Raw genomic sequence first — 26,867 nt, forward strand, 5'->3', positions numbered from 1 at the left:
ATTCTTAATACCTTCCACAGAGCATCTCTATCAACTCTATCATATGCCTTCTCCAGATCCATAAATGCTACATACAAATCCATTTGCTTTTCTAAGTATTTCTCACATACATTCTTCAAAGCAAACACCTGATCCACACATCCTCTACCACTTCTGAAACCGCACTGCTCTTCCCCAATCTGATGCTCTGTACATGCCTTCACCCTCTCAATCAATACCCTCCCATATAATTTACCAGGAATACTCAACAAACTTATACCTCTGTAATTTGAGCACTCACTCTTATCCCCTTTGCCTTTGTACAATGGCACTATGCACGCATTCCGCCAATCCTCAGGCACCTCACCATGAGTCATACATACATCAAATAACCTTACCAACCAGTCAACAATACAGTCACCCCCTTTTTTAATAAATTCCACTGCAATACCATCCAAACCTGCTGCCTTGCCGGCTTTCATCTTCCGCAAAGCTTTTACTACCTCTTCTCTGTTTACCAAATCATTTTCCCTAACCCTCTCACTTTGCACACCACCTCGACCAAAACACCCTATATCTGCCACTCTGTCATCAGACACATTCAACAAACCTTCAAAATACTCATTCCATCTCCTTCTCACATCACCGCTACTTGTTATCACCTCCCCATTTACGCCCTTCACTGAAGTTCCCATTTGCTCCCTTGTCTTACGCACCCTATTTACCTCCTTCCAGAACATCTTTTTATTCTCCCTAAAATTTACTGATAGTCTCTCACCCCAACTCTCATTTGCCCTTTCTTTCACCTCTTGCACCTTTCTCTTGACCTCCTGTCTCTTTCTTTTATACTTCTCCCACTCAATTGCATTTTTTCCCTGCAAAAATCGTCCAAATTAATATGGGTAAAATTGAAAGTTGATGGAGAGAGGTGGGTGATTATTGGTGCATATGCACCTGGGCATGAGAAGAAAGATCATGAGAGGCAAGTGTTTTGGGAGCAGCTGAATGAGTGTGTTAGCGGTTTTGATGCACGAGACCGGGTTATAGTGATGGGTGATTTGAATGCAAAGGTGAGTAATGTGGCAGTTGAGGGAATAATTGGTATGCATGGGGTGTTCAGTGTTGTAAATGGAAATGGTGAAGAGCTTGTAGATTTATGTGCTGAAAAAGGACTGATGATTGGGAATACCTGGTTTAAAAAGCGAGATATACATAAGTATACTTATGTAAGTAGGAGAGATGGCCAGAGAGCGTTATTGGATTACGTGTTAATTGACAGGCGTGCGAAAGAGAGACTTTTGGATGTTAATGTGCTGAGAGGTGCAACTGGAGGGATGTCTGATCATTATCTTGTGGAGGCTAAGGTGAAGATTAGTATGGGTTTTCAGAAAAGAGGAGTGAATGTTGGGGTGAAGAAGGTGGTGAGAGTAAGTGAGCTTGGGAAGGAGACCTGTGTGGGGAAGTACCAGGAGAGACTGTGTACAGAATGGAAAAAGGTGAGAACAATGGAAGTAAGGGGAGTGGGGGAGGAATGGGATGTATTTAGGGAATCAGTGATGGATTGCGCAAAAGATGCTTGTGGCATGAGAAGAGTGGGAGGTGGGCTGTTTAGAAAGGGTAGTGAGTGGTGGGATGAAGAAGTAAGAGTATTAGTGAAAGAGAAGAGAGAAGCATTTGACATACCACCAAAATAAAATATTTACACTCAATCTTTGATGTCCTATGGGTGACTAAGGTGTATGATATTTATTTCATCTCTGGTATTTTGCTGTTAGTAGCTTTTATGGGTAATTAGTCGAAGCAAACATTAGCTGGGATTTTAAACACAGGCAGGAAACTTTAGTTTGTCTTGTGATGAGAGGATTGAGACTGTAAGGTTATTCACAAGAAGAATGGAATAGTTTAAGGATGAGGCAGATTTTTGTAGTATTTTGCATATACTGCATGCTTACAATGTACCATGAGATTACTAATTATTTTTTGTTTTAGGCTATGTTGGAGGATAAGATCCGAGCTACAGACTTTGAGGCAACTAGTGAAGCTATTGAGGAGCAGGTTGCCCATGAGAGCTACCTCCAGTGGTTACGAGAGAATGATCAGAGGGCCAAAGGCCAGGTGAATCCTTCTGTCTTTCAGTAGTCCTTTGTATACAAAGACTCAACCTTTAAGTGAAGTGGTTTGACCAGTTTAGATTAAAATATGAAATTTTTGTGTGTATAGTTTAATCCAGTTATTGAAAAAACCTCTCTTGGCTCCATCCTCTCCCCCCCCCTTTTTTTTGATGATACAGAATGGGACAAATATCACCCTCCTGCTCCCACCTCTCTTAACCACCTTATGCGAGAAGCAGGAGATACATGGGCATTATTCTTTCTTCCCTGTACCCAAGGATAAGATATATATGTATTTTTTCTCACTTCACCATTTCCCACATTCGTGTGGTAGTGCCAGGAACAGACAAAGAAATGGCCTCATTGATAGGCATGCAAAAGAGACTTTTGGATGTAAATTCGCTGAGAGAGCTGCTGGTGGGATATCTGATTTGTGTGGTAGTCCCAGGAACAGACAAAGAAATGGCCTCATTGATAGGCATGCAAAAGAGACTTTTGGATGTAAATTCGCTGAGAGAGCTGCTGGTGGTATATCTGATTACTATTGTGTTGAGTCGAGAGTGAAGATTTTTAGAAAAGAGGAAACAATGTCAATGAGAAGAGCCATGAGAGTAAATGAGCCTGGAAATGAGACTTGTGTGAAGAAATACCTGGAGAGATTGAGTGTAGAATGGCAGAATGTGAGAGTAAATGAAGCAAGGGGAGTAGGTGAGGAATGGGAGATATTTAGGGAAACAGTGATGGCAAGTGCAAGAGATGCATGTGGAATGCAAAAGATGGGAAGTGGGCACATTAGAAAGGGTATTAAGTGATGGGATGTAGTAAAGTTGCTTGTGAAGAAAAAAAGAGAGATGTTTCGGTGGCATTTACAGGGAAGGAGTGCAGATGATTAGGGGATGCATGAAAGAAAGCAGCAGGAAGTCAAGAGGAAGGTGCAGGGGTTGAAAAGGAGGGTGAATAAGGGTTGTTGTGAGCGAGTATCAGAAAAATTTAGGGAGAATAAAATCTTTTGGATGGAGATGAATATTGTGTTAAAAAACACGGGAAGAAATAGGAACATCGGTGAAGGGGGCAAAAGGCAAAGTAGAAATAGGTAGTTACGAAGTGAGGAGATGAGAGTAAATCTTTTAAGATATGTTGAATGTGTTTCATGATTGGGTGCCATATGTAGGGTGTTGGGGCTGGGGTTGTATGCAGAGAGTCATGAAAAGTGGTTTGGTGAAAAGATAGGAGGTGGTAAAAGTCTTAGATAAGATGAAATGTGACAAGGCAATACTGGTGAATGGTATTGCAATTGAATTTATTAAGAAAGTGGTTGATTGTGTTGTTGATAGTTGGTAGAGATTCCCAATGTATGTATGGATCAAGGTGAGGTTGCTGAGGATTGGCAGAATGCATGTATTTTTTTCTTATTTGTTATTTGTTATATTTTGAAGGTTTGTTGAATGTGTTTGATGATAGAGTGGCAGATATAGGGTGTTTTGGTTGGGATGGTGTGTGAAGTGAGAGGGTCAGGGAGAATGGTTTGGTGAACGGAGAAGAGGTAGTGAAAGCTTTAAGGAAGATGAAAGCCAGCAAGGTGGCGGGTTTGGATGGTGTTGCAGTGGAATTTATAAAAAAAGGGGGGTGACTGTGTTGTTGGGTGGATGGTAAGGATATTCACTGTATGTATGGATCATGGTGAAGTGCCTGAGGATTGGTGGAATGCTTGCATAGTGCCATTGTACAAAGGCAAAGGGGATAAAGGTGAGTGTTCAAATTACAGAGGCATAAGTTTGTTGAGTATTCCTGGGAAATTATATGGGAGGGGATTGATTGAGAGGGTGAAGGCATGTACAGAACATCAGATTGGGGAAGAGCAGTGTGGTTTCAGAAGTGGTAGAGGATGTGTGGATCAGGTGTTTGCTTTGAAGAATGTATGTGAGAAATACTTAGAAAAACACATGATGGATTTTTATGTAGCATTTATGAATCTGGAGAAGGCTTATGATAGGGTGGAGGGTGGATAGAGATGCTTTGTGGAAGGTTTTAAGAGTATATGGTGTGGAACATAAGTTGCTAGAAGCAATGAAAAGTTTTTACCAAGGATGTGGGGCATGTGTACGAGTAGGAAGAGAGGAAAGTGATTGGTTCCCAGTGAATGTCAGTTTGCGACAGGGGTGCGTGATGTCTCTGGCTGTTTAATTTGTTTATGGATGGGGTTATTAGGGAGGTAAATGCAAGAGTTTTGGGGAGAGGGGCAAGTATGCAGTCTGTTGTGGATGAGTGCTGAGAAGTGAGTCAGTTGTTGTTCGCTGATGATACAGCGCTGGTAGCTGATTCGGGTGAGAGTTTGTAGAAGTTGGTGTGTGAAGGGAGAAGGTTGAGAGTAAATGTGAATAAGAGCAAGGCAGTTAGGTGAGTCACAGGGTTGGGGGAAGGAGCAAAAGTTCTGGGAGCGTTGAAGAATGTGTGGAAGGCAAGAACGTTATCTCGGAGAGCAAAAATGGGTAAGTTTGAAGGAATAGTGGTTCTAACAGTGTTATATGGTTGTGAGGCATGGGCTATAGTTAGGGTTGTGCAGAGGAGGATGGATGTGTTGGAAATGAGATGTTTGAGGACAATATGTGGTGTGAGGTGGTTTGATCAAATAAGGAATGAAAGAGGAAGAGAGATTTATTTATATTATACATTGTTGCTGTCTCCTGCGTTAGTGAGGTAGCACAAGGAAAAAGATGAAAGAATGGCCCAACCCACCCATATACACATGTATATACATAAATGCCCACACCCGCACATATACATACCTATACATTTCAATGTATACATACACATACATACACAGACATATACTTATATACACATGTACATATTCATACTTGCTTCCTTCATCCATTCCTGTCGCCACTCCGCCACGCATGAAATTGCACCTCCCTCACCCCGCTTGCATGCGAGGTAGTGCTAGGAAAAGACAACAGAGGCCACATTTGTTCACACTCAGTCTCTAGCTATCATTTGTAATGCACCGAAACCTCAGCTCCATTTTCACATCCAGGAACCACAGAACTCTCCATGGTTTACCCCAGATGCTTCACATGCAGTTATTTCAATCCATTGACAGCATGTCAACCCCAGTATACCACATCATTCCAATTCACTCTGTTCCTTGCACGCCTTTTACCCTCCTGTATGTTCAGGCCCCGATCGCTCAAAATCTTTTTCATTCCATCCTTCCACCTCCAATTTGGTCTCCCACTTCTCCTCGTTGCCTCCACCTCTGACACATATATCCTCTTTGTCAATCTTTCCTCACTCATTCTCTCCATGTGACCAAACCATTTCAAAACACCCTCTTCTGCTCTCTCAACCACACTCTTTTTATTACCACACATCTCTCATATCCTTTCATTCCTTACTTGATCAAACCACCTCACACCACATATTGTCCTTAAACATCTCATTTCCAACACATGCACCCTTTGCACAACCCTATCTATAGCCCATGCCTCACAACTATATAACATTGGTGGAACCACTACTCCTTCAAACATACCCATTTTTGCTCTCTTGAGATAACGCTCTCGCCCTCCACACATTCTTCAACACTCCCAAATCCTTCACCCCCTCCCCCACCCTGTGACTCACTTCTGCTTTCATGATTCCATCCGCTGCTAAATCCACTCCCAGACATCTAAAACACTTCACTTCCTCCAGTTTTTCTTCATTCAAACTTACCTCCCAGTTGACTTGTCCCTCAACCCTACTAAACCTAATAACCTTGCTGTTATTCACATTTAGTCTCAGCTTTCTTCTTTCACACGCTTTACCAAACTCAGTCACCAGCTTCTGCAGTTTCTCACCCGAATCAGCCACCAGCGCTGTATCATCAGTAAACAACAACTGTCTCACTCCCAAAGCCCTCTCATCCAGAACTGACTGCATATTTACCCCTTTCCAAAACTCTTGCATTCACCTCCCTAACAACCCCATCCATAAACAAATTAAACAACCATGGAGACATCACGCACCCCTACCACAAACTGACATTCACTAGGAACCAATCACTTTCCTCTCTTCCTACTCGTACACATGCCTTACATCCTCGATAAAAACTTTTCACTGCTTCTAGCAACTTACCTCCCACACCATATACTCTTAATACCTTCCACAGAGCATCTCTATCAGTTATCACATTCCTTCTCCAGATCCATAATTGCTATATACAAATCCATTTGCTTTTCTAAGTATTTCTCACATACATTCTTCAAAGAATGCGCCTGATCCACACATCCTCTACTACTTCTGAAACCACACTGCTCTTCCTCAATCTGATGCTCTGTACATGCCCTCACCCTCAATCAATACCCTCCCATATAGTTTCCCAGGAATACTCAACAAACTTATACCTCTGTAATTTGAACATTCACCTTTATCCCCTTTGCCTTTATACAGTGGTGCTGTGCATGCATTCTGCCAATCCTCAGGCACTTCACCATGAACCATACATACATTGAGTATTCTCACCAACCAGTTAACAACACAGTCACCCCCTTATTTAATAAGTTCCTCTGCAATACCATCCAAACCAGCCGCCTTGCCACCTTTCATCTTCCGCAAAGCTTTCACTACTACTACTCTGTTTACCAAAGCATTCCTCCTGACCCTCTCACTTCGCATACCACCTCAACCAAAATGCCCTATATCTGCCACTCTATTATCAAAGAGAGATGTGGTAATAAAAAGAGTGTAGTTGAGAGAGCAGAAGAGGTTGTGTTGAAATGGTTTGGACACATGGAGAGAATGAGTGAGGAAAGATTGACAATGAGGATATATGAGTCAGAGGTGGAGGGCAGAAGGAGAAGTGGGAGACTGAATTGGAGGTGGAAGGATGGAGTGAAAAAGATTTTGAGCAATCGGGGCCGGAACAAACAGGAGGGCGAAAGGCATGCATGCAAGGAATAGAGTGAATTGGAATGATGTGGTATACTAGGGCTGACATGCTGTCAATGGATTGAACCAGGGTATGTGAAGTGTCTGGGGTAAACCATGGAAAGGTCTGTGAGGCCTGGATGTGGAAAGGGAGCTGTGGTTTCAGTGCATTACACATGACAGCTAGAGACTGAGTGTGAATGAATGTGGCCTTTTTTCATCTGTTCTTGGCGCTGCCTCGCTGGTGGGGGGGGATGGTATTTTGTGTGTGATGGGGTGGCAACGGGAATGGATGATTGCAGCAAGTATGGATATGTACATGTGTATATATATATATATATATATATATATATATATATATATATATATATTTTTTTTTTTTTTTTTTTTTTCATACTATTCGCTATTTCCCGCGATAGCAAGGTAGCGTTAAGAACAGAGGACTGGGCCTTTGAGGGAATATCCTCACCTGGCCCTCTTCTCTGTTCCTTCTTTTGGAAAATTGAAAAAAAAAAAAAAAATAAATGAGAGGGGAGGGTTTCCAGCCCCCGGCTCCCTTCCCTTTTAGTCGCCTTCTACGACACGCAGGGAATACGTGGGAAGTATTCTTTCTCCCCTATCCCCAGGGATAATATATATATATATATATATATATATATATATATATATATATATATATATATATATATATATATATATATATATTTTTTTTTTTTTTTTTTTTTTTTTTTTTTGTCGCTGTCTCCCGCGTTTGCGAGGTAGCGCAAGGAAACAGACGAAAGAAATGGCCCAACCCACCCCCATACACATGTATATACATACGTCCACACACGCAAATATACAAACCTACACAGCTTTCCATGGTTTACCCCAGACGCTTCACATGCCCCGATTCAATCCACTGACAGCACGTCAACCCCGGTATACCACATCGCTCCAATTCACTCTATTCCTTGCCCTCCTTTCACCCTCCTGCATGTTCAGGCCCCGATCACACAAAATCTTTTTCAGTCCATCTTTCCACCTCCAATTTGGTCTCCCTCTTCTCCTCGTTCCCTCCACCTCCGACACATATATCCTCTTGGTCAATCTTTCCTCACTCATTCTCTCCATGTGACCAAACCATTTCAAAACACCCTCTTCTGCTCTCTCAACCACGCTCTTTTTATTTCCACACATCTCTCTTACCCTTACGTTACTTACTCGATCAAACCACCTCACACCACACTTTGTCCTCAAACATCTCATTTCCAGCACATCCATCCTCCTGCGCACAACTCTATCCATAGCCCATGCCTCGCAACCATACAACATTGTTGGAACCACTATTCCTTCAAACATACCCATTTTTGCTTTCCGAGATAATGTTCTCAACTTCCACACATTCTTCAAGGCTCCCAGAATTTTTGCCCCCTCCCCCACCCTATGATCCACTTCCGCTTCCATGGTTCCATCCGCTGCCAGATCCACTCCCAGATATCTAAAACACTTCACTTCCTCCAGTTTTTCTCCATTCAAACTTACCTCCCAATTGACTTGACCCTCAACCCTACTGTACCTAATAACCTTGCTCTTATTCACATTTACTCTTAATTTTCTTCTTTCACACACTTTACCAAACTCAGTCACCAGCTTCTGCAGTTTCTCACATGAATCAGCCACCAGCGCTGTATCATCAGCGAACAACAACTGACTCACTTCCCAAGCTCTCTCATCCCCAACAGACTTCATACTTGCCCCTCTTTCCAAACCTCTTGCATTCACTTCCCTAACAACCCCATCCATAAACAAATTAAACAACCATGGAGATATCACACACCCTTGCCGCAAACCTACATTCACTGAGAACCAATCACTTCCCTCTCTTCCTACACGTACACATGCCTTACATCCTCAATAAAAACTTTTCACTGCTTCTAACAACTTGCCTCCCACACCATATATTCTTAATACCTTCCACAGAGCATCTCTATCAACTCTATCATATGCCTTCTCCAGATCCATAAATGGTACATACAAATCCATTTGCTTTTCTAAGTATTTCTCACATACATTCTTCAAAGCAAACACCTGATCCACACATCCTCTACCACTTCTGAAACCACACTGCTCTTCCCCAATCTGATGCTCTGTACATGCCTTCACCCTCTCAATCAATACCCTCCCATATAATTTACCAGGAATACTCAACAAACTTATACCTCTGTAATTTGAGCACTCACTCTTTGCCTTTGTACAATGGCACTATGCACACATTCCGCCAATCCTCAGGCACCTCACCGTGAGTCATACATACATTAAATAACCTTACCAACCAGTCAACAATACAGTCACCCCCTTTTTTAATAAATTCCACTGCAATACCATCCAAACCTGTTGCCTTGCCGGCTTTCATCTTCCGCAAAGCTTTTACTACCTCTTCTCTGTTTACCAAATCATTTTCCCTAACCCTCTCACTTTGCACACCACCTCGACCAAAACACTCTATATCTGCCACTCTATCATCAAACACATTCAACAAACCTTCAAAATACTCACACCATCTCCTTCTCACATCACCACTACTAGTTATCACCTCCCCATTTGCGCCCTTCACTGAAGTTCCCATTTGCTCCCTTGTCCTACGCACTTTATTTACCTCCTTCCAGAACATCTTTTTATTCTCCCTAAAATTTAATGATACTCTCTCACCCCAACTCTCATTTGCCCTTTTTTTCACCTCTTGCACCTTTCTCTTGACCTCCTGTCTCTTTCTTTTATACGTCTCCCACTCAACTTCATTTTTTCCCTGCAAAAATCGTCCAAATGCCTCTCTCTTCTCTTTCACTAATACTCTTACTTCTTCATCCCACCACTCACTACCCTTTCTAATCAACCCACCTCCCACTCTTCTCATGCCACAAGCATCTTTTGCGCAATCCATCACTGATTCCCTAAATACATCCCATTCCTCCCCCACTCCCCTTACTTCCATTGTTCTCACCTTTTTCCATTCTGTACTCAGTCTCTCCTGATACGTCCTCACACAAGTCTCCTTCCCAAGCTCACTTACTCTCACCACCCTCTTCACCCCAACATTCACTCTTCTTTTCTGAAAACCCATACAAATCTTCACCTTAGCCTCCACAAGATAATGATCAGACATCCCTCCAGTTGCACCTCTCAGCACATTAACATCCAAAAGTCTCTCTTTCGCGCGCCTGTCAATTAACACGTAATCCAATAACGCTCTCTGGCCATCTCTCCTACTTACATAAGTATACTTATGTATATCTCGCTTTTTAAACCAGGTATTCCCAATCATCAATCCTTTTTCAGCACACAAATCTACAAGCTCTTCACCATTTCCATTTACAACACTGAACACCCCATGTACACCAATTATTCCCTCAACTGCCACATTACTCACCTTTGCATTCAAATATATATATATATATGATGATAGAGTGGCAGATATAGAGTGTTTTGGTCGAGGTGGTGTGCAAAGTGAGAGGGTTAGGGAAAATGATTTGGTAAACAGAGAAGAGGTAGTAAAAGCTTTGCGGAAGATGAAAGCCGGCAAGCCAGCAGGTTTGGATGGTATTGCAGTGGAATTTATTAAAAAAGGGGGTGACTGTATTATTGACTGGTTGGTAAGGTTATTTAATGTATGTATGACTCATGGTGAGGTGCCTGAGGATTGGCGGAATGCGTGCATAGTGCCATTGTACAATGGCAAAGGGGATAAGAGTGAGTGCTCAAATTTCAGAGGTATAAGTTTGTTGAGTATTCCTGGTAAATTCTATGGGAGGGTATTGATTGAGAGGGTGAAGGCATGTACAGAGCATCAGATTGGGGAAGAGCAGTGTGGTTTCAGAAGTGGTAGAGGATGTGTGGATCAGGTGTTTGCTTTGAAGAATGTATGTGAGAAATACTTAGAAAAGCAAATGGATTTGTATGTACCATTTATGGATCTGGAGAAGGCATATGATAGAGTTGATAGAGATGCTCTGTGGAAGGTATTAAGAATATATGGTGTGGGAGGCAAGTTGTTAGAAGCAGTGAAAAGTTTTTATCGAGGATGTAAGGCATGTGTACGTGTAGGAAGAGAGAAAAGTGATTGGTTCTCAGTGAATGTAGGTTTGCGGCAGGGGTGTGTGATGTCTCCATGGTTGTTTAATTTGTTTATGGATGGGGTTGTTAGGGAGGTGAATGAAAGAGTTTTGGAAAGAGGGGCAAGTATGAAGTCTGTTGTGGATGAGAGAGCTTGGGAAGTGAGTCAGTTGTTCGCTGATGATACAGCGCTGGTGGCTGATTCATGTGAGAAACTGCAGAAGCTGGTGACTGAGTTTGGTAAAGTGTGTGAAAGAAGAAAGTTAAGAGTAAATGTGAATAAGAGCAAGGTTATTAGGTACAGTAGGGTTGAGGGTCAAGTCAATTGGGAGGTAAGTTTGAATGGTGAAAAACTGGAGGAAGTAAAGTGTTTTAGATATCTGGCAGTGGATCTGGCAGTGGATGGAACCATGGAAGCGGAAGTGGATCATAGGGTGGGGGAGGGGGCGAAAATCCTGGGAGCCTTGAAGAATGTGTGGAAGTCGAGAACATTATCTCGGAAAGCAAAAATGGGTATGTTTGAAGGAATAGTGGTTCCAACAATGTTGTATGGTTGCGAGGCATGGGCTATGGATAGAGTTGTGCGCAGGAGAATGGATGTGCTGGAAATGAGATGTTTGAGGACAATGTGTGGTGTGAGGTGGTTTGATCGAGTAAGTAACGTAAGGGTAAGAGAGATGTGTGGAAATAAAAAGAGCGTGGTTGAGAGAGCAGAAGAGGGTGTTTTGAAATGGTTTGGGCACATGGAGAGAATGAGTGAGAAAAGATTGACCAAGAGGATATATGTGTCGGAGGTGGAGGGAACGAGGAGAAGAGGGAGACCAAATTGGAGGTGGAAAGATGGAGTGAAAAAGATTTTGTGTGATCGGGGCCTGAGCAGGCAGGAGGGTGAAAGAAGGGCAAGGAATAGAGTGAATTGGATCAATGTGGTATACCGGGGTTGACATGCTGTCAGTGGATTGAATCAGGGCATGTGAAGCGTCTGGGGTAAACCATGGAAAGCTGTGTAGGTATGTATATTTGCATGTGTGGACGTATGTATATACATGTGTATGGGGGTGGGTTGGGCCATTTCTTTCGTCTGTTTCCTTGCGCTACCTCGCAAATGTGGGAGACAGCGACAAAGCAAAAAAAAAAAAAGAAAATATATATATATATATATATATATATATATATATATATATATATATATATATATATATATGGAGAAGGCATATGATAGAGTTGATAGAGATGCTCTGTGGAAGGTATTAAGAATATATGGTATGGGAGGCAAGTTGTTAGAAGCAGTGAAAAGTTTTTATCGAGGATGTAAGGCATGTGTACGTGTAGGAAGAGAGGAAAGTGATTGGTTCTCAGTGAATGTAGGTTTGCGGCAGGGGTGTGTGATGTCTCCATGGTTGTTTAATTTGTTTATGGATGGGGTTGTTAGGGAGGTGAATGCAAGAGTTTTGGAAAGAGGGGCAAGTATGAAGTCTGTTGTGGATGAGAGAGCTTGGGAAGTGAGTCAGTTGTTGTTCGCTGATGATACAGCGCTGGTGGCTGATTCATGTGAGAAACTGCAGAAGCTGGTGACTGAGTTTGGTAAAGTGTGTGAAAGAAGAAAGTTAAGAGTAAATGTGAATAAGAGCAAGGTTATTAGGTACAGTAGGGTTGAGGGTCAATTCAATTGGGAGGTGAGTTTGAATGGAGAAAAACTGGAGGAAGTAAAGTGTTTTAGATATCTGGGAGTGGATCTGGCAGCGGATGGAACCATGGAAGCGGAAGTGGATCATAGGGTGGGGGAGGGGGCGAAAATTCTGGGAGCCTTGAAGAATGTGTGGAAGTCGAGAACATTATCTCTGAAAGCAAAAATGGGTATGTTTGAAGGAATAGTGGTTCCAACAATGTTGTATGGTTGCGAGGCGTGGGCTATGGATAGAGTTGTGCGCAGGAGGATGGATGTGCTGGAAATGAGATGTTTGAGGACAATGTGTGGTGTGAGGTGGTTTGATCGAGTAAGTAACATAAGGGTAAGAGAGATGTGTGGAAATAAAAAGAGCGTGGTTGAGAGAGCAGAAGAGGGTGTTTTGAAATGGTTTGGGCACATGGAGAGAATGAGTGGGGAAAGATTGACCAAGAGGATATATGTGTCGGAGGTGGAGGGAACGAGGAGAAGAGGGAGACCAAATTGGAGGTGGAAAGATGGAGTGAAAAAGATTTTGTGTGATCGGGGCTTGAACATGCAGGAGGGTGAAAGGAGGGCAAAGAATAGAGTGAATTGGAGCGATGTGGTATACCGGGGTTGACGTGCTGTCAGTGGATTGAATTAAGGCATGTGTATGGGGGTGGGTTGGGCCATTTCTTTCGTCTGTTTCCTTGCGCTACCTCGCAAACGCGGGAGACAGCGACAAAGCAAAAAAAAAAAAAAAAAAAAATTATATATGTGTGTTGGGGTGAAGAGGGTGGTGAGAGTAAGTGAGCTTGGGAAGGAGACTTGTGTGAGGAAGTACTAGGAGAGACTGAGTACAGAATGGAATAAGGTGAGAGCAATGGAAGTAAGGGGAGTGGGGGAGGAATGGGATGTATTTACGGAAGCTGTGATGGATTGCGCAAAAGATGCTTGTGGCATGAGAAGAGTGGGAGGTGGGTTGATTAGAAAGGGTAGTGAGTTGTGGGATGAAGAAGTAAGATTATTAGTGAAAGAGAAGAGAGAGGCATTTAGACGATTTTTGCAGGGAAAAAATGCAATTGAGTGGGAGATGTATAAAAGAAAGAGACAGGAGGTCAAGAGAAAGGTGCAAGAGGTGAAAAAGAGTGCAAATGAGAGTTGGGGTGAGAGAGTATCATTAAATTTTAGGGAGAATAAAAAGATGTTCTGGAAGGAGGTAAATAAAGTGCGTAAGACAAGGGAGCAAATGGGAACTTCAGTGAAGGACGCAAATGGGTAGGTGATAACAAGTAGTGGTGATGTGAGAAGATGGAGTGAGTATTTTGAAGGTTTGTTGAATGTGTTTGATGATAGAGTGGCAGATATAGGGTGCTTTGGTCGAGGTGGTGTGCAAAGTGAGAGGGTTAGGGAAAATGATTTGGTAAACAGAGAAGAGGTAGTAAAAGCTTTGCGGAAGATGAAAGCCAGCAAGGCAGCGGGTTTGGATGGTATTGCAGTGGAATTTATTAAAAAAGGGGGTGACTGTATTATTGACTGGTTGGTAAGGTTATTTAATGTATGTATGACTCATGGTGAGGTGCCTGAGGATTGGCGGAATGCGTGCATAGTGCCATTGTACAGAGGCAAAGGGGATAAGAGTGAGTGCTCAAATTACAGAGGTATAAGTTTGTTGAGTATTCCTGGTAAATTCTATGGGAGGGTATTGATTGAGAGGGTGAAGGCATGTACAGAGCATCAGATTGGGGAAGAGCAGTGTTGTTTCAGAAGTGGTAGAGGATGTGTGGATCAGGTGTTTGCTTTGAAGAATGTATGTGAGAAATACTTAGAAAAGCAAATGCATTTGTATGTAGCATTTATGGATCTGGAGAAGGCATATGATAGAGTTGATAGAGAAGCTCTGTGGAAGGTATTAAGAATATATGGTGTGGGAGGCAAGTTGTTAGAAGCAGTGAAAAGTTTTTATCGAGGATGTAAGGCATGTGTACGTGTAGGAAGAGAGGAAAGTGATTGGTTCTCAGTGAATGTAGGTTTGCGGCAGGGGTGTGTGATATCTCCATGGTTGTTTAATTTGTTTATGGATGGGGTTGTTAGGGAAGTGAATGCAAGAGGTTTGGAAAGAGGGGCAAGTATGAAGTCTGTTGGGGATGAGAGAGCTTGGGAAGTGAGTCAGTTGTTGTTCGCTGATGATACAGCGCTGGTGGCTGATTCATGTGAGAAACTGCAGAAGCTGGTGACTGAGTTTAGTGAAGTGTGTGAAAGAAGAAAGTTAAGAGTAAATGTGAATAAGAGCAAGGTAATTAGGTACAGTAGGGTTGAGGGTCAAGTCAATTGGGGGGTAAGTTTGAATGGAGAAAAACTGGGGGAAGTAAAGTGTTTTAGATATCTGGGAGTGGATCTGGCAGCGGATGGAACCATGGAAGCGGAAGTGGATCATAGGGTGGGGAGGGGGCGAAAATCCTGGGAGCCTTGAAGAATGTGTGGAAGTCGAGAACATTATCTCTGAAAGCAAAAATGGGTATGTTTGAAGGAATAGTGGTTCCAACAATGTTGTATGGTTGCGAGGCGTGGTCTATGGATAGAGTTGTGCGCAGGAGGATGGATGTGCTGGAAATGAGATGTTTGAGGACAATGTGTGGTGTGAGGTGGTTTGATCGAGTAAGTAACGTAAGGGTAAGAGAGATGTGTGGAAATAAAAAGAGCGTGGTTGAGAGAGCAGAAGAGGGTGTTTTGAAATGGTTTGGGCACATGGAGAGAATGAGTGAGGAAAGATTGACCAAGAGGATATATGTGTCGGAGGTGGAGGGAACGAGGAGAAGTGGGAGACCAAATTGGAGGTGGAAAGATGGAGTGAAAAAGATTTTGTGTGATCGGGGCCTGAACATGCAGGAGGGTGAAAGAAGGGCAAGGAATAGAGTGAATTGGATTGATGTGGTATACCGGGGTTGACGTGCTTTCAGTGGATTGAATCAGGGCATGTGAAGCGTCTGGGGTAAACCATGGAAAGCTGTGTAGGTATGTATATTTGCGTGTGTGGACGTATGTATATACATGTGTATGGGGGTGGGTTGGCCCATTTCTTTCGTCTGTTTCCTTGCGCTACCTCGCAAACGCGGGAGACAGCGGCAAAAAAATATATATATATATATTTTTTTTTTTTTTTTTTTTATATACTTTTATACTTTTTTATACTCAAGGGTAAAGGGGAAGAGTGGTTTGGGAATGTCTGGGAAGTGAAGTCAGGGGTTAGTGAGAGGACAAGAGCAAGGGAAGGAGTAGCAATACTCCTGAAACAGGAGTTGTGGGAATATGTGATAGAATGTAAGAAAGTAAATTCTCGATTAATATGGGTAAAACTGAAAGTTGATGGAGAGAGGTGGGTGATTGTTGGTGCATATGCACCTGGGCATGAGAAGAAAGATCATGAGAGGCAAGTGTTTTGGGAGCAGCTGAATGAGTGTGTTAGTGGTTTTGATGCACGAGACCGGGTTATAGTGATGGGTGATTTGAATGCAAAGGTGAGTAATGTGGCAGTTGAGGGAATGATTGGTATACATGGGGTGTTCAGTGTTGTAAATGGAAATGGTGAAGAGCTTGTAGATTTATGTGCTGAAAAAGGACTGATGATTGGGAATACCTGGTTTAAAAAGCGAGATATACATAAGTATACTTATGTAAGTAGGAGAGATGGCCAGAGAGCGTTATTGGATTACGTGTTAATTGACAGGCGTGCGAAAGAGAGACTTTTGGATGTTAATGTGCTGAGAGGTGCAACTGGAGGGATGTCTGATCATTATCTTGTGGAGGCTAAGGTGAAGATTTGTATGGGTTTTCAGAAAAGAAGAGTGAATGTTGGGGTGAAGAGGGTGGTGAGAGTAACTGAACACCCCATGTATACCAATTATTCCATCAACTGCCACATTACTCACCTTTGCTTTCAAATCACCCATCACTATGACCCGGTCTCGTGCATCAAAACCACTAACACACTCATTCAGCTGCTCCCAAAACACTTGCCTCTCTTGATCTTTCTTCTCATGCCCAGGTGCATATGCACCAATAATCACCCACCTCTCTCCATCAACTTTCAGTTTTACCCATATTAATCGAGAATTTACTTTCTTACATTCTATCACATACTCCCACAACTCCTGTTTCAGGAGTATTGCTACTCCTTCCCTTGTAGATTTATGTGCTGAAAAAGGACTGATGATTGGGAATACCTGGTTTAAAAAGCGAGATATACATAAGTATACTTATGTAAGTAGGAGAGATGGCCAGAGAGCGTTATTGGATTACGTGTTAATTGACAGGCGTGCGAAAGAGAGACTTTTGGATGTTAATGTGCTGAGAGGTGCAACTGGAGGGATGTCTGATCATTATCTTGTGGAGGCTAAGGTGAAGATTTGTATGGGTTTTCAGAAAAGAAGAGTGAATGTTGGGGTGAAGAGGGTGGTGAGAGTAAGTGAGTTTGGGAAGGAGACCTGTGTGAGGAAGTACCAGGAGAGACTGTGTACAGAATGGAAAAAGGTGAGAACAATGGAAGTAAGGGGAGTGGGGGAGGAATGGGATGTATTTAGGGAATCAGTGATGGATATATATATATATATATATATATATATATATATATATATATATATATATATATATATATATATTTTTTTTTTTTCAATTTTCCAAAAGAAGGAACAGAGAATTGGGCCAAGTGAGGGTATTCCCTCAAAGGCCCAGTCCTCTGTTCTTAACGCTACCCCGCTAATGCGGGAAATGGCGAATAGTTTGAAAGAAAAAATATATATATGTATGTATACATCGAAATGTACATATATGTATATGTGTGTGTGTAGGCATTTATGTATATACATGTGTATGTGGGTGGGTTGGGCCACTCCTCGTCTGTTTCCTTGTGCTACCTCACTAACGCAGGAGACTGCAGTTAAGTATAATAAATTTAAAAAAAAAAAATTTTGTGTTGAAGGCTTCAAACACAGACAGAAGTCCATCAAGGCTATGTTTAATGCTCCAGGCATAGACAAAAGTCCATTAAGGCTGCCCCTTGATTGAAATATAGAGAGAATTATGAAAGGTAAAAAGAAAAGACAAGGGAAAGTAATTATGAATTTTGGAGGAAGTAAAAAACTTGTCTTTTTCATTGTGCCAGGTCATAGTTATTGGGAAAGACATGAGAAGGTAGAGTTCCAGGGCTTTGATGTGTAGGGAAAGAAGCAGTTATCAAAACGGCTCACCCTTGAGTTGCCAATAGCCACATAGTAATGATGTGATACAGCAGCTTCCTTAGTATTGCATGGTTTAGCTAGTGGTGGAAGCACACAAGCAGCCAACTCTTGGGAGCAAAAACCAGAGTAATACTTATGGAAGAGGGAATGTGAACCATCATTGCGATATAGGGTAAGAGGGTCAAGTTTGGAAGTTAACCTGGGACGGTTTATAAGTCGCACTGCTTTTGACTCAGTTCTGTCAAGTAAGGATTCAGAGGTAGAACCACCCCAGATGTAAGAGCAGTACTCCATGCAAGAACGAATTAATCCTAGTGCAAACGGAGAAATTGTTCCGAAGGAAATAAGTTTTGACATCTAAACATGATGACCCACTTTTCATAGAGGCATACCAAGCAGGTCCTGTAATGTGGGGTTTCCAAGAAAGAGTGGATGTTACAGTGATACCAAGTATGTTCATTGCATTGAGATATACAATTACAGAACTGTTAAAGGAGAGACAAGAGTTGTGAGGAGTTTTCAACAGAGAAATGGGTAGAAACTAGGTGTAGGAGGCAGTAAACTTATATAGATTTCATTTACCCAAATGAGATATCCCGTCCAAGTCTGTGTTTATTGAGGAAGCTGTGTGAAGATAAGATGTAGATCAAGTGAGAGAAGGAGTGGAATTGAAGTATGTAGATAAACGTAGAGTTGAGTTGTCAGCATATGAGTGCATTTGATTATTTGTGGAAAGGAAATTGTTGAAAAAAAAGGAGAAAAAGTATAGGAAACAGGACAGAGCCTTGAGGGACACCGCTGTTGGTGAAGAATGGGAGGGAGGCTGATTCATGAATGACAATAGGGATAGATCGGCTATAGATGAAACCATGTATGAAGGAGCAAAGTGGGGGAGGGAAGCCAGAAGGGACCTTACATACCCCAATACCACACCTTGTCAAAAGCTTTGGATATGTCAAGGGCAGTTACACAAGACTTCCCAAAACCATTCAGGGATGATAATCAGATATCAGTTAGATAGGAAAGAATTATCCCTGGGGATAGGGGAGAAAGAATGCTTCCCACGCATTCCTCACGTGTCGCAGAAGGCAACTAATGGGGAAGGGAGCTGGGGGCTAGAAACCCTCCCCTCGTAATTTAACTTTCTAAATGGGGAAACAGAAGGAGTCACGCGAGGAGTGCTCATCCTCCTCGAAGGCTCAGATTGGGGTGTCTAAATGTGTGTGGATGCAACCAAGATGAGAAAAAAGGAGAGATAGGTAGAATGTTTGAGGAAAGGAACCTGGATGTTTTGGCTCTGAGTGAAACGAAGCTCAAGGGTAAAGGGAAAGAGTGGATTGGGAATGTCTTGGGAGTAAAGTCAGGGGTTAGTTAAAGGACAAGAGCAAGGGAAGGAGTAGCACTACTCCTGAAACTGGAGTGGTGGGAGTATGTGATAAAGTGTAAGAAAGTAAACTCTAGATTAATATGGGTAAAACTGGAAGTGGATGGAGGGAGATAGGTGATTATTGGTGCATATGCACCTGGGCATGAGAAGAAAGATCATGAGAGGCAAGTGTTTTGGGAGCAGCTGAATGAGTGTGTTAGTAGTTTTGATGCACGAGACTGGGTTATAGTGATGGGTGAGTAATGTGGCAGTTGAGGGAATAATTGGTGTACATGGGGTGTTCAGTGTTGTAAATGGAAATGGTGAAGAGCTTGTAGATTTATGTGCTGAAAAAGGACTGGTGATTGGGAATACCTGGTTTAAAGAGAGAGATATACATAAGTTTATGTATGTAAGTAGGAGAGATGGCCAGAGAGCGTTATTGGATTACGTGTTAATTGATAGGCGTGCGAGAGAGACTTTTGGATGTTAATGTGCTGAGAGGTGCAACTGGAGGGATGTCTGATCATTATCTTGTGGAGGCGAAGGTGAAGATTTGTAGAGGTTTTCAGAAAAGAAGAGAGAATGTTGTTGTAAAGAGAGTGGTGAGAGTAAGTGAGGTTGGGAAGGAAGACTTATGTGAGGAAGTACCGGGAGAGACTGAGTACAGAATGGAAAAAGGTGAGAACAAAGGAGGTAGGGGGAGTGGGGGAGGAATGGGATATATATATAGGGAAGCAGTGATGGCCTTAAAAGATGCTTGTGGCATGAGAAGCGTGGGTGATGGGCAGATTAGAAAGGGTAGTGAGTGGTGGGATGAAGAAGTAAGATTATTAGTGAAAGAGAAGAGAGAGGCATTTGGACGATTTTTGCAGGGAAATAATGCAAATGAGTGGGAGATGTATAAAAGAGAGAGGGAGGAGGTCAAGAGAAAGGTGCAAGAGGCGAAAAAGAGGGCAAATGAGAGTTGGGGTGAGAGAATATCATTAAATATTAGGGAGAATAAAAAGATGTTTTGGAAGGAGGTAAATAAAGTGCGTAAGACAAGGGAACAAATGGGAACATCAGTGAAGGGGGCTAATGGGGAGGTGATAACAAGTAGTGGTGATGTGAGAAGGAGATGGAGTGAGTATTTTGAAGGTTTGTTGAATATGTTTGATGATAGAGTGGCAAATATAGGGTGTCTTGGTCAAGGTGGTGTGCAAAGTGAGAGGGTTAGGAGGAATGATTTGGTAAACAGAGAAGAGGTAGTAAAAGCTTTGTGGAAGATGAAAGCCGGCAAGGCAGCGGGTTTGGATGGTATGGCAGTGGAGTTTATTAAAAAAGGGGTGACTGTATTGTTGACTGGTTGGTAAGGTTATTTGAAGTATGTATGACTCATGGTGAGGTGCCTGAGGATTGGTGGAATGCTTGCACAGTGCCATTGTACAAAGGCAAAGGGATAAGAATGAGTGCTCAAATTACAGAGGTATAAGTTTGTTGAGTATTCCTGGGAAATTATATGGGAGGGTATTGATTGAGAGGGTGAAGGCATGCACAGAGCATCAGATTGGGGAAGAGCAGTGTGGTTTCAGAAGTGGTAGAGAATGTGTGGATCAGGTGTTTGCTTTGAAGAATGTATGTGAGAAATACTTAGAAAAGCAAATGGATTTGTATGTGGCATTTATAGGTCTGCAGAAGGCATATGATAGAGTTGATAGAGATGCTCTGTGGAAGGTATTAAGAATATATGTTGTGGGAGGTAAGTTGTTAGAAGCAGTGAAAAGTTTTTATCGAGGATGTAAGGTATGTGTATGTGTAGAGAGGAAAGTGATTGGTTTTCAGTGAATGTTGGTTTGCAGCAGGGTTGGGTGATGTCTCCATGGTTGTTCAATTTGTTTATGGATGGGGTTTTTAGGGGGGTGAATGCAAGAGTCTTGGAAAGAGGGGCAAGCATGCAGTCTGTTGTGGATGAAAAAGCTTGGGAAGTTGAGTCAGTTGTTGTTCGCTGATGATACAGCGCTGGTGGCTGATTCATATGAGAAACTGCAGAAGCTGATAACTGAGTTTGGTAAAGTGTGTGAAAAAAGAAACCTGAGAGTAAATGTGAATAAGAGTAAGGCTATTAGGTACAGTAGGGTTGAGGGACAAGTCAGTTGGGAGGTGAGTTTGAATGGAGAAATACTGGAGGAAGTGAAATGTTTTAGATATCTGGGAATGGATTTGGCAGCGGATGGAACCATGGAAGCGGAAGTGAATCATAGGGTCAGGGAGGGGGCAAAAGTTCTGGGAGCGTCGAAAAATGTGTGGAAGTCGATAACATTATCTTGGAAAGCAAAAATGGGTATGTTTGAAAGAATAGTGGTTCCAACAATGTTATATGGTTGCGAGGCATGGGCTATAGATAGAGTTGTGCGGAGGAGGGTGGATGTGCTGGAAATATGTTTGAGGACAATATGTGGTGTGAGGTGGTTTGATCAAGTAAGAAATGAAATGGTAAGAGAGATGTGTGGTAACAAAAAGAGTGTGGTTGAGAGAGCAGAAGAGGGTGTTTTAAAATGGTTAGGTCACATGGAGAGAATGAGTGAGGAAAGATTGACCAAGAGGATATATGTGTCAGAGGTGGAGGGAATGAGAAGTGGGAGACCAAGTTGGAGGTGGAAAGATGGAGTGAAAAAGATTTTGAGTGATCGGGGCCTGAACATGCAGGAGGGTGAAAGGTGTGCAAGAAATAGAGTGAATTGGAACGATGGGGCATACCAGGGTCGACGTGCTGTCAGTGGATTGTACCAGGGCATGTGAAGCGTCTGGGGTAAACCATGGAAAGTTCTGTGGGGCTTGGATGTGGGAAGGGAGCTGTAGTTTGGTGCCTTATACATAACAGCTAGAGACGGAGTGTGAACGAATGGGGCCTTTGTTGTCTTTCCTAGTGCTATCTCATGCACATGCAGAGTAAGGGGTTTTCATTTCATGTGTGGCGGGGTGGCAACTGGAATGAATAAGGGCAGACTATGAATTATGTACATGTGTATATATGTATATGTCTGTGTGTGTATATATTTTTTTTTTTTTTTTTTTTTTTTTTTTTTTTTTGCCGCTGTCTCCCGCGTTTGCGAGGTAGCGCAAGGAAACAGACGAAAGAAATGGCCCAACCCACCCCCATACACATGTATATACATACGTCCACACACGCAAATATACATACCTACACAGCTTTCCATGGTTTACCCCAGTCGCTTCACATGCCTTGATTCACTCCACTGACAGCACGTCAACCCCGGTATACCACATCGTTCCAATTCACTCTATTCCTTGCCCTCCTTTCACCCTCCTGCATGTTCAGGCCCCGATCCCACAAAATCTTTTTCACTCCATCTTTCCACCTCCAATTTGGTCTCCCTCTTCTCCTCGTTCCCTCCACCTCCGACACATATATTCTCTTGGTCAATCTTTCCTCACTCATTCTCTCCATGTGCCCGAACCATTTCAAAACACCCTCTTCTGCTCTCTCAACCACGCTCTTTCTATTTCCACACATCTCTCTTACCCTTACGTTACTTACTCGATCAAACCACCTCACACCACACATTGTCCTCAAACATCTCATTTCCAGCACATCCATCCTCCTGCGCACAACTCTATCCATAACCCACGCCTCGCAACCATACAACATTGTTGGAACCACTATTCCTTCAAACATACCCATTTTTGCTTTCCGAGATAATGTTCTCGACTTCAAGGCTCCCAGAATTTTCCCCCCCTCCCCCACCCTATGATCCACTTCCGCTTCCATGGTTCCATCTGCTGCCAGATCCACTCCCAGATATCTAAAACACTTCACTTCCTCCAGTTTTTCTCCATTCAAACTCACCTCCCAATTGACTTGACCCTCAACCCTACTGTACCTAATGTGTGTATATATATATATATATATATATATATATATATATATATATATATATATATATATATATATATATGGCTATGGAAAAAGGAAATGTATAATTTATTTACACAAACGTGTAATTTTTTTTTTGCTTTGTCGCTGTCTCCCGCGTTTGCGAGGTAGCGCAAGGAAACAGACGAAAGAAATGGCCCAACCCACCCCCATACACATGTATATACATACGTCCACACACGCAAATATACATACCTACACAGCTTTCCATGGTTTACCCCAGACGCTTCACATGCTCTGATTCAATCCACTGACAGCACGTCAACCCCGGTATACCACATCGATCCAATTCACTCTATTCCTTGCCCTTCTTTCACCCTCCTGCATGTTCAGGGCCCGATCACACAAAATCTTTTTCACTCCATCTTTCCACCTCCAATTTGGTCTCCCACTTCTTGTTCCCTCCACCTCCGACACATATATCCTCTTGGTCAATCTTTCCTCACTCATTCTCTCCATGTGCCCAAACCATTTCAAAACACCCTCTTCTGCTCTCTCAACCATGCTCTTTTTATTTCCACACATCTCTCTTACCCTTACGTTACTTACTCGATCAAACCACCTCACACCACACATTGTCTTCAAACATCTCATTTCCAGCACATCCACCTTCCTGCGCACAACTCTATCCATAGCCCACGCCTCGCAACCATACAACATTGTTGGCACCACTATTCCTTCAAACATACCCATTTTTGCTTTCTGAGATAATGTTCTCGACTTCCACACATTCTTCAAGGCTCCCAGGATTTTCGCCCTCTCCCCCACCCTATGATCCACTTTCGCTTCCATGGTTCCATCCACTGCCAGATCCACTCCCAGATATCTAAAACACTTTACTTCCTCCAGTTTTTCTCCATTCAAACTTACCTCCCAATTGACTTGACCCTCAACCCTACTGTACCTAATAACCTTGCTCTTATTCACATTTACTCTTAACTTTCTTCTTTCACACACTTTACCAAACTCAGTCACCAGCTTCTGCAGTTTCTCACATGAATCAGCCACCAGCGCTGTATCATCAGCGAACAACAAGTGACTCACTCCCCAAGCTCTCTCATCCCCAACAGACTTCATACTTGCCCCTCTTTCCAAAACTCTTGCATTCATCTCCCTAACAACCCCATCCATAAACAAATTAAACAACCATGGAGACATGACACACCCCTGCCGCAAACCTACATTCACTGAGAACCAATCACTTTCCTCTCTTCCTACACGTACTCATGCCTTACATCCTCGATAAAAACTTTTCACTGCTTCTAACAACTTGCCTCCCACACCATATATTCTTAATACCTTCCACAGAGCATCTCTATCAACTCTATCATATGCCTTCTCCAGATCCATAAATGCTACATACAAATCCATTTGCTTTTCTAAGTATTTCTCACATACATTCTTCAAAGCAAACACCTGATCTACACATCCTCTACCACTTCTGAAACCACACTGCTCTTCCCCAATCTGATGCTCTGTACATGCCTTCACCCTCTCAATCAATACCCTCCCATATAATTTACCAGGAATACTCAACAAACTTATACCTCTGTAATTTGAGCACTCACTCTTATCCCCTTTGCCTTTGTACAATGGCACTATGCACGCATTCCGTCAATCCTCAGGCACCTCACCATGAGTCATACATACATTAAATAACCTTACCAACCAGTCAATAATACAGTCACCCCCTTTTTTAATAAATTCCACTGGGGAGGTGATAACAAGTAGCGGTGATGTGAGAAGGAGATGGAATGAGTATTTTGAAGGTTTGTTGAATGTGTCTGATGACAGAGTGGCAGATATAGGGTGTTTTGGTCGAGGTGGTGTGCAAAGTGAGAGGGTTAGGGAAAATGATTTGGTAAACAGAGAAGAGGTAGTAAAAGCTTTGCGGAAGATGAAAGCCAGCAAGGCAGCAGGTTTGGATGGTATTGCAGTGGAATTTATTAAAAAAGGGGGTGACTGTATTGTTGACTGGTTGGTAAGGTTATTTAATGTATGTATGACTCATGGTGAGGTGCCTGAGGATTGGCGGAATGCGTGCATAGTGCCATTGTACAAAGGCAAAGGGGATAAGAGTGAGTGCTCAAATTACAGAGGTATAAGTTTGTTGAGTATTCCTGGTAAATTATATGGGAGGGTATTGATTGAGAGGGTGAAGGCATATACAGAGCATCAGATTGGGGAAGAGCAGTGCGGTTTCAGAAGTGGTAGAGGATGTGTGGATCAGGTGTTTGCTTTGAAGAATGTATGTGAGAAATACTTAGAAAAGCAAATGGATTTGTATGTAGCATTTATGGATCTGGAGAAGGCATATGATAGAGTTGATAGGGATGCTCTGTGGAAGGTATTAAGAATATATGGTGTGGGAGGCAAGTTGTTAGAAGCAGTGAAAAGTTTTTATCGAGGATGTAAGGCATGTGTACGTGTAGGAAGAGAGGAAAGTGATTGGTTCTCAGTGAATGTAGGTTTGCGGCAGGGGTGTGTGATGTCTCCATGGTTGTTTAATTTGTTTATGGATGGGGTTGTAAGGGAGGTAAATGCAAGAGTCCTGGAAAGAGGGGCAAGTATGAAGTCTGTTGGGGATGAGAGAGCTTGGGAAGTGAGTCAGTTGTTGTTCGCTGATGATACAGCGCTGGTGGCTGATTCATGTGAGAAACTGCAGAAGCTGGTGACTGAGTTTGGTAAAGTGTGTGGAAGAAGAAAGTTGAGAGTAAATGTGAATAAGAGCAAGGTTATTAGGTACAGTAGGGGTGAGGGTCAAGGCAATTGGGAGGTGAGTTTGAATGGAGAAAAACTGGAGGAAGTGAAGTGTTTTAGATATCTGGGAGTGGATCTGTCAGCGGATGGAACCATGGAAGCGGAAGTGGATCATAGGGTGGGGGAAGGGGGCGAAAATTTTGGGAGCCTTGAAAAATGTGTGGAAGTCGAGAACATTATCTCGGAAAGCAAAAATGGGTATGTTTGAGGGAATAGTGGTTCCAACAATGTTGTATGGTTGCGAGGCGTAGGCTATGGATAGAGATGTGCGCAGGAGGATGGATGTGCTGGAAATGAGATGTTTGAGGACAATGTGTGGTGTGAGGTGGTTTGATCGAGTAAGTAACGTAAGGGTAAGAGAGATGTGTGGAAATAAAAAGAGCGTGGTTGAGAGAGCAGAAGAGGGTGTTTTGAAATGGTTTGGGCACATGGAGAGAATGAGTGAGGAGAGGTTGACCAAGAGGATATATGTGTCGGAGGTGGAGGGAACGAGGAGAAGAGGGAGACCAAATTGGAGGTGGAAAGATGGAGTGAAAAAGATTTTGTGTGATCGGGGCCTGAACATGCAGGAGGGTGAAAGGAGGGCAAGAAATAGAGTGAATTGGAGTCATGTGGTATACAGGGGTTGACGTGCTGTCAGTGGATTGAAGCAAGGCATGTGAAGCGTCTGGGGTAAACCATGGAAAGCTGTGTAGGTATGTATATTTGCGTGTGTGGACGTGTGTATGTACATGTGTATGGGGGGGGGTTGGGCCATTTCTTTCGTCTGTTTCCTTGCGCTACCTCGCAAACGCGGGAGACAGCGACAAAGTATAAAAAAAAAAAAAAA

At 42.7% G+C, this 26,867-nt stretch overlaps 1 protein-coding gene across 3 annotated transcripts in view; it reads left to right on the plus strand.

Annotated features, from left to right (window-relative positions):
* The window catches only part of LOC139758416 (OTU domain-containing protein 5-A-like), a 95,561-nt gene that overhangs the window by 48,739 nt on the left and 19,955 nt on the right, over window positions 1-26,867 (plus strand). For all 3 annotated transcript variants that reach the window (XM_071679810.1, XM_071679820.1, XM_071679801.1), the window contains one exon: window positions 1,969-2,094. In XM_071679810.1, coding sequence (XP_071535911.1) covers window positions 1,969-2,094 — 126 coding nt within the window. The remainder of the gene's footprint in view (window positions 1-1,968; window positions 2,095-26,867) is intronic.

This window comes from Panulirus ornatus, chromosome 2 (assembly GCF_036320965.1).
Source record: "Panulirus ornatus isolate Po-2019 chromosome 2, ASM3632096v1, whole genome shotgun sequence".
Classification (NCBI taxonomy): Eukaryota; Metazoa; Arthropoda; class Malacostraca; order Decapoda; family Palinuridae; genus Panulirus; species Panulirus ornatus.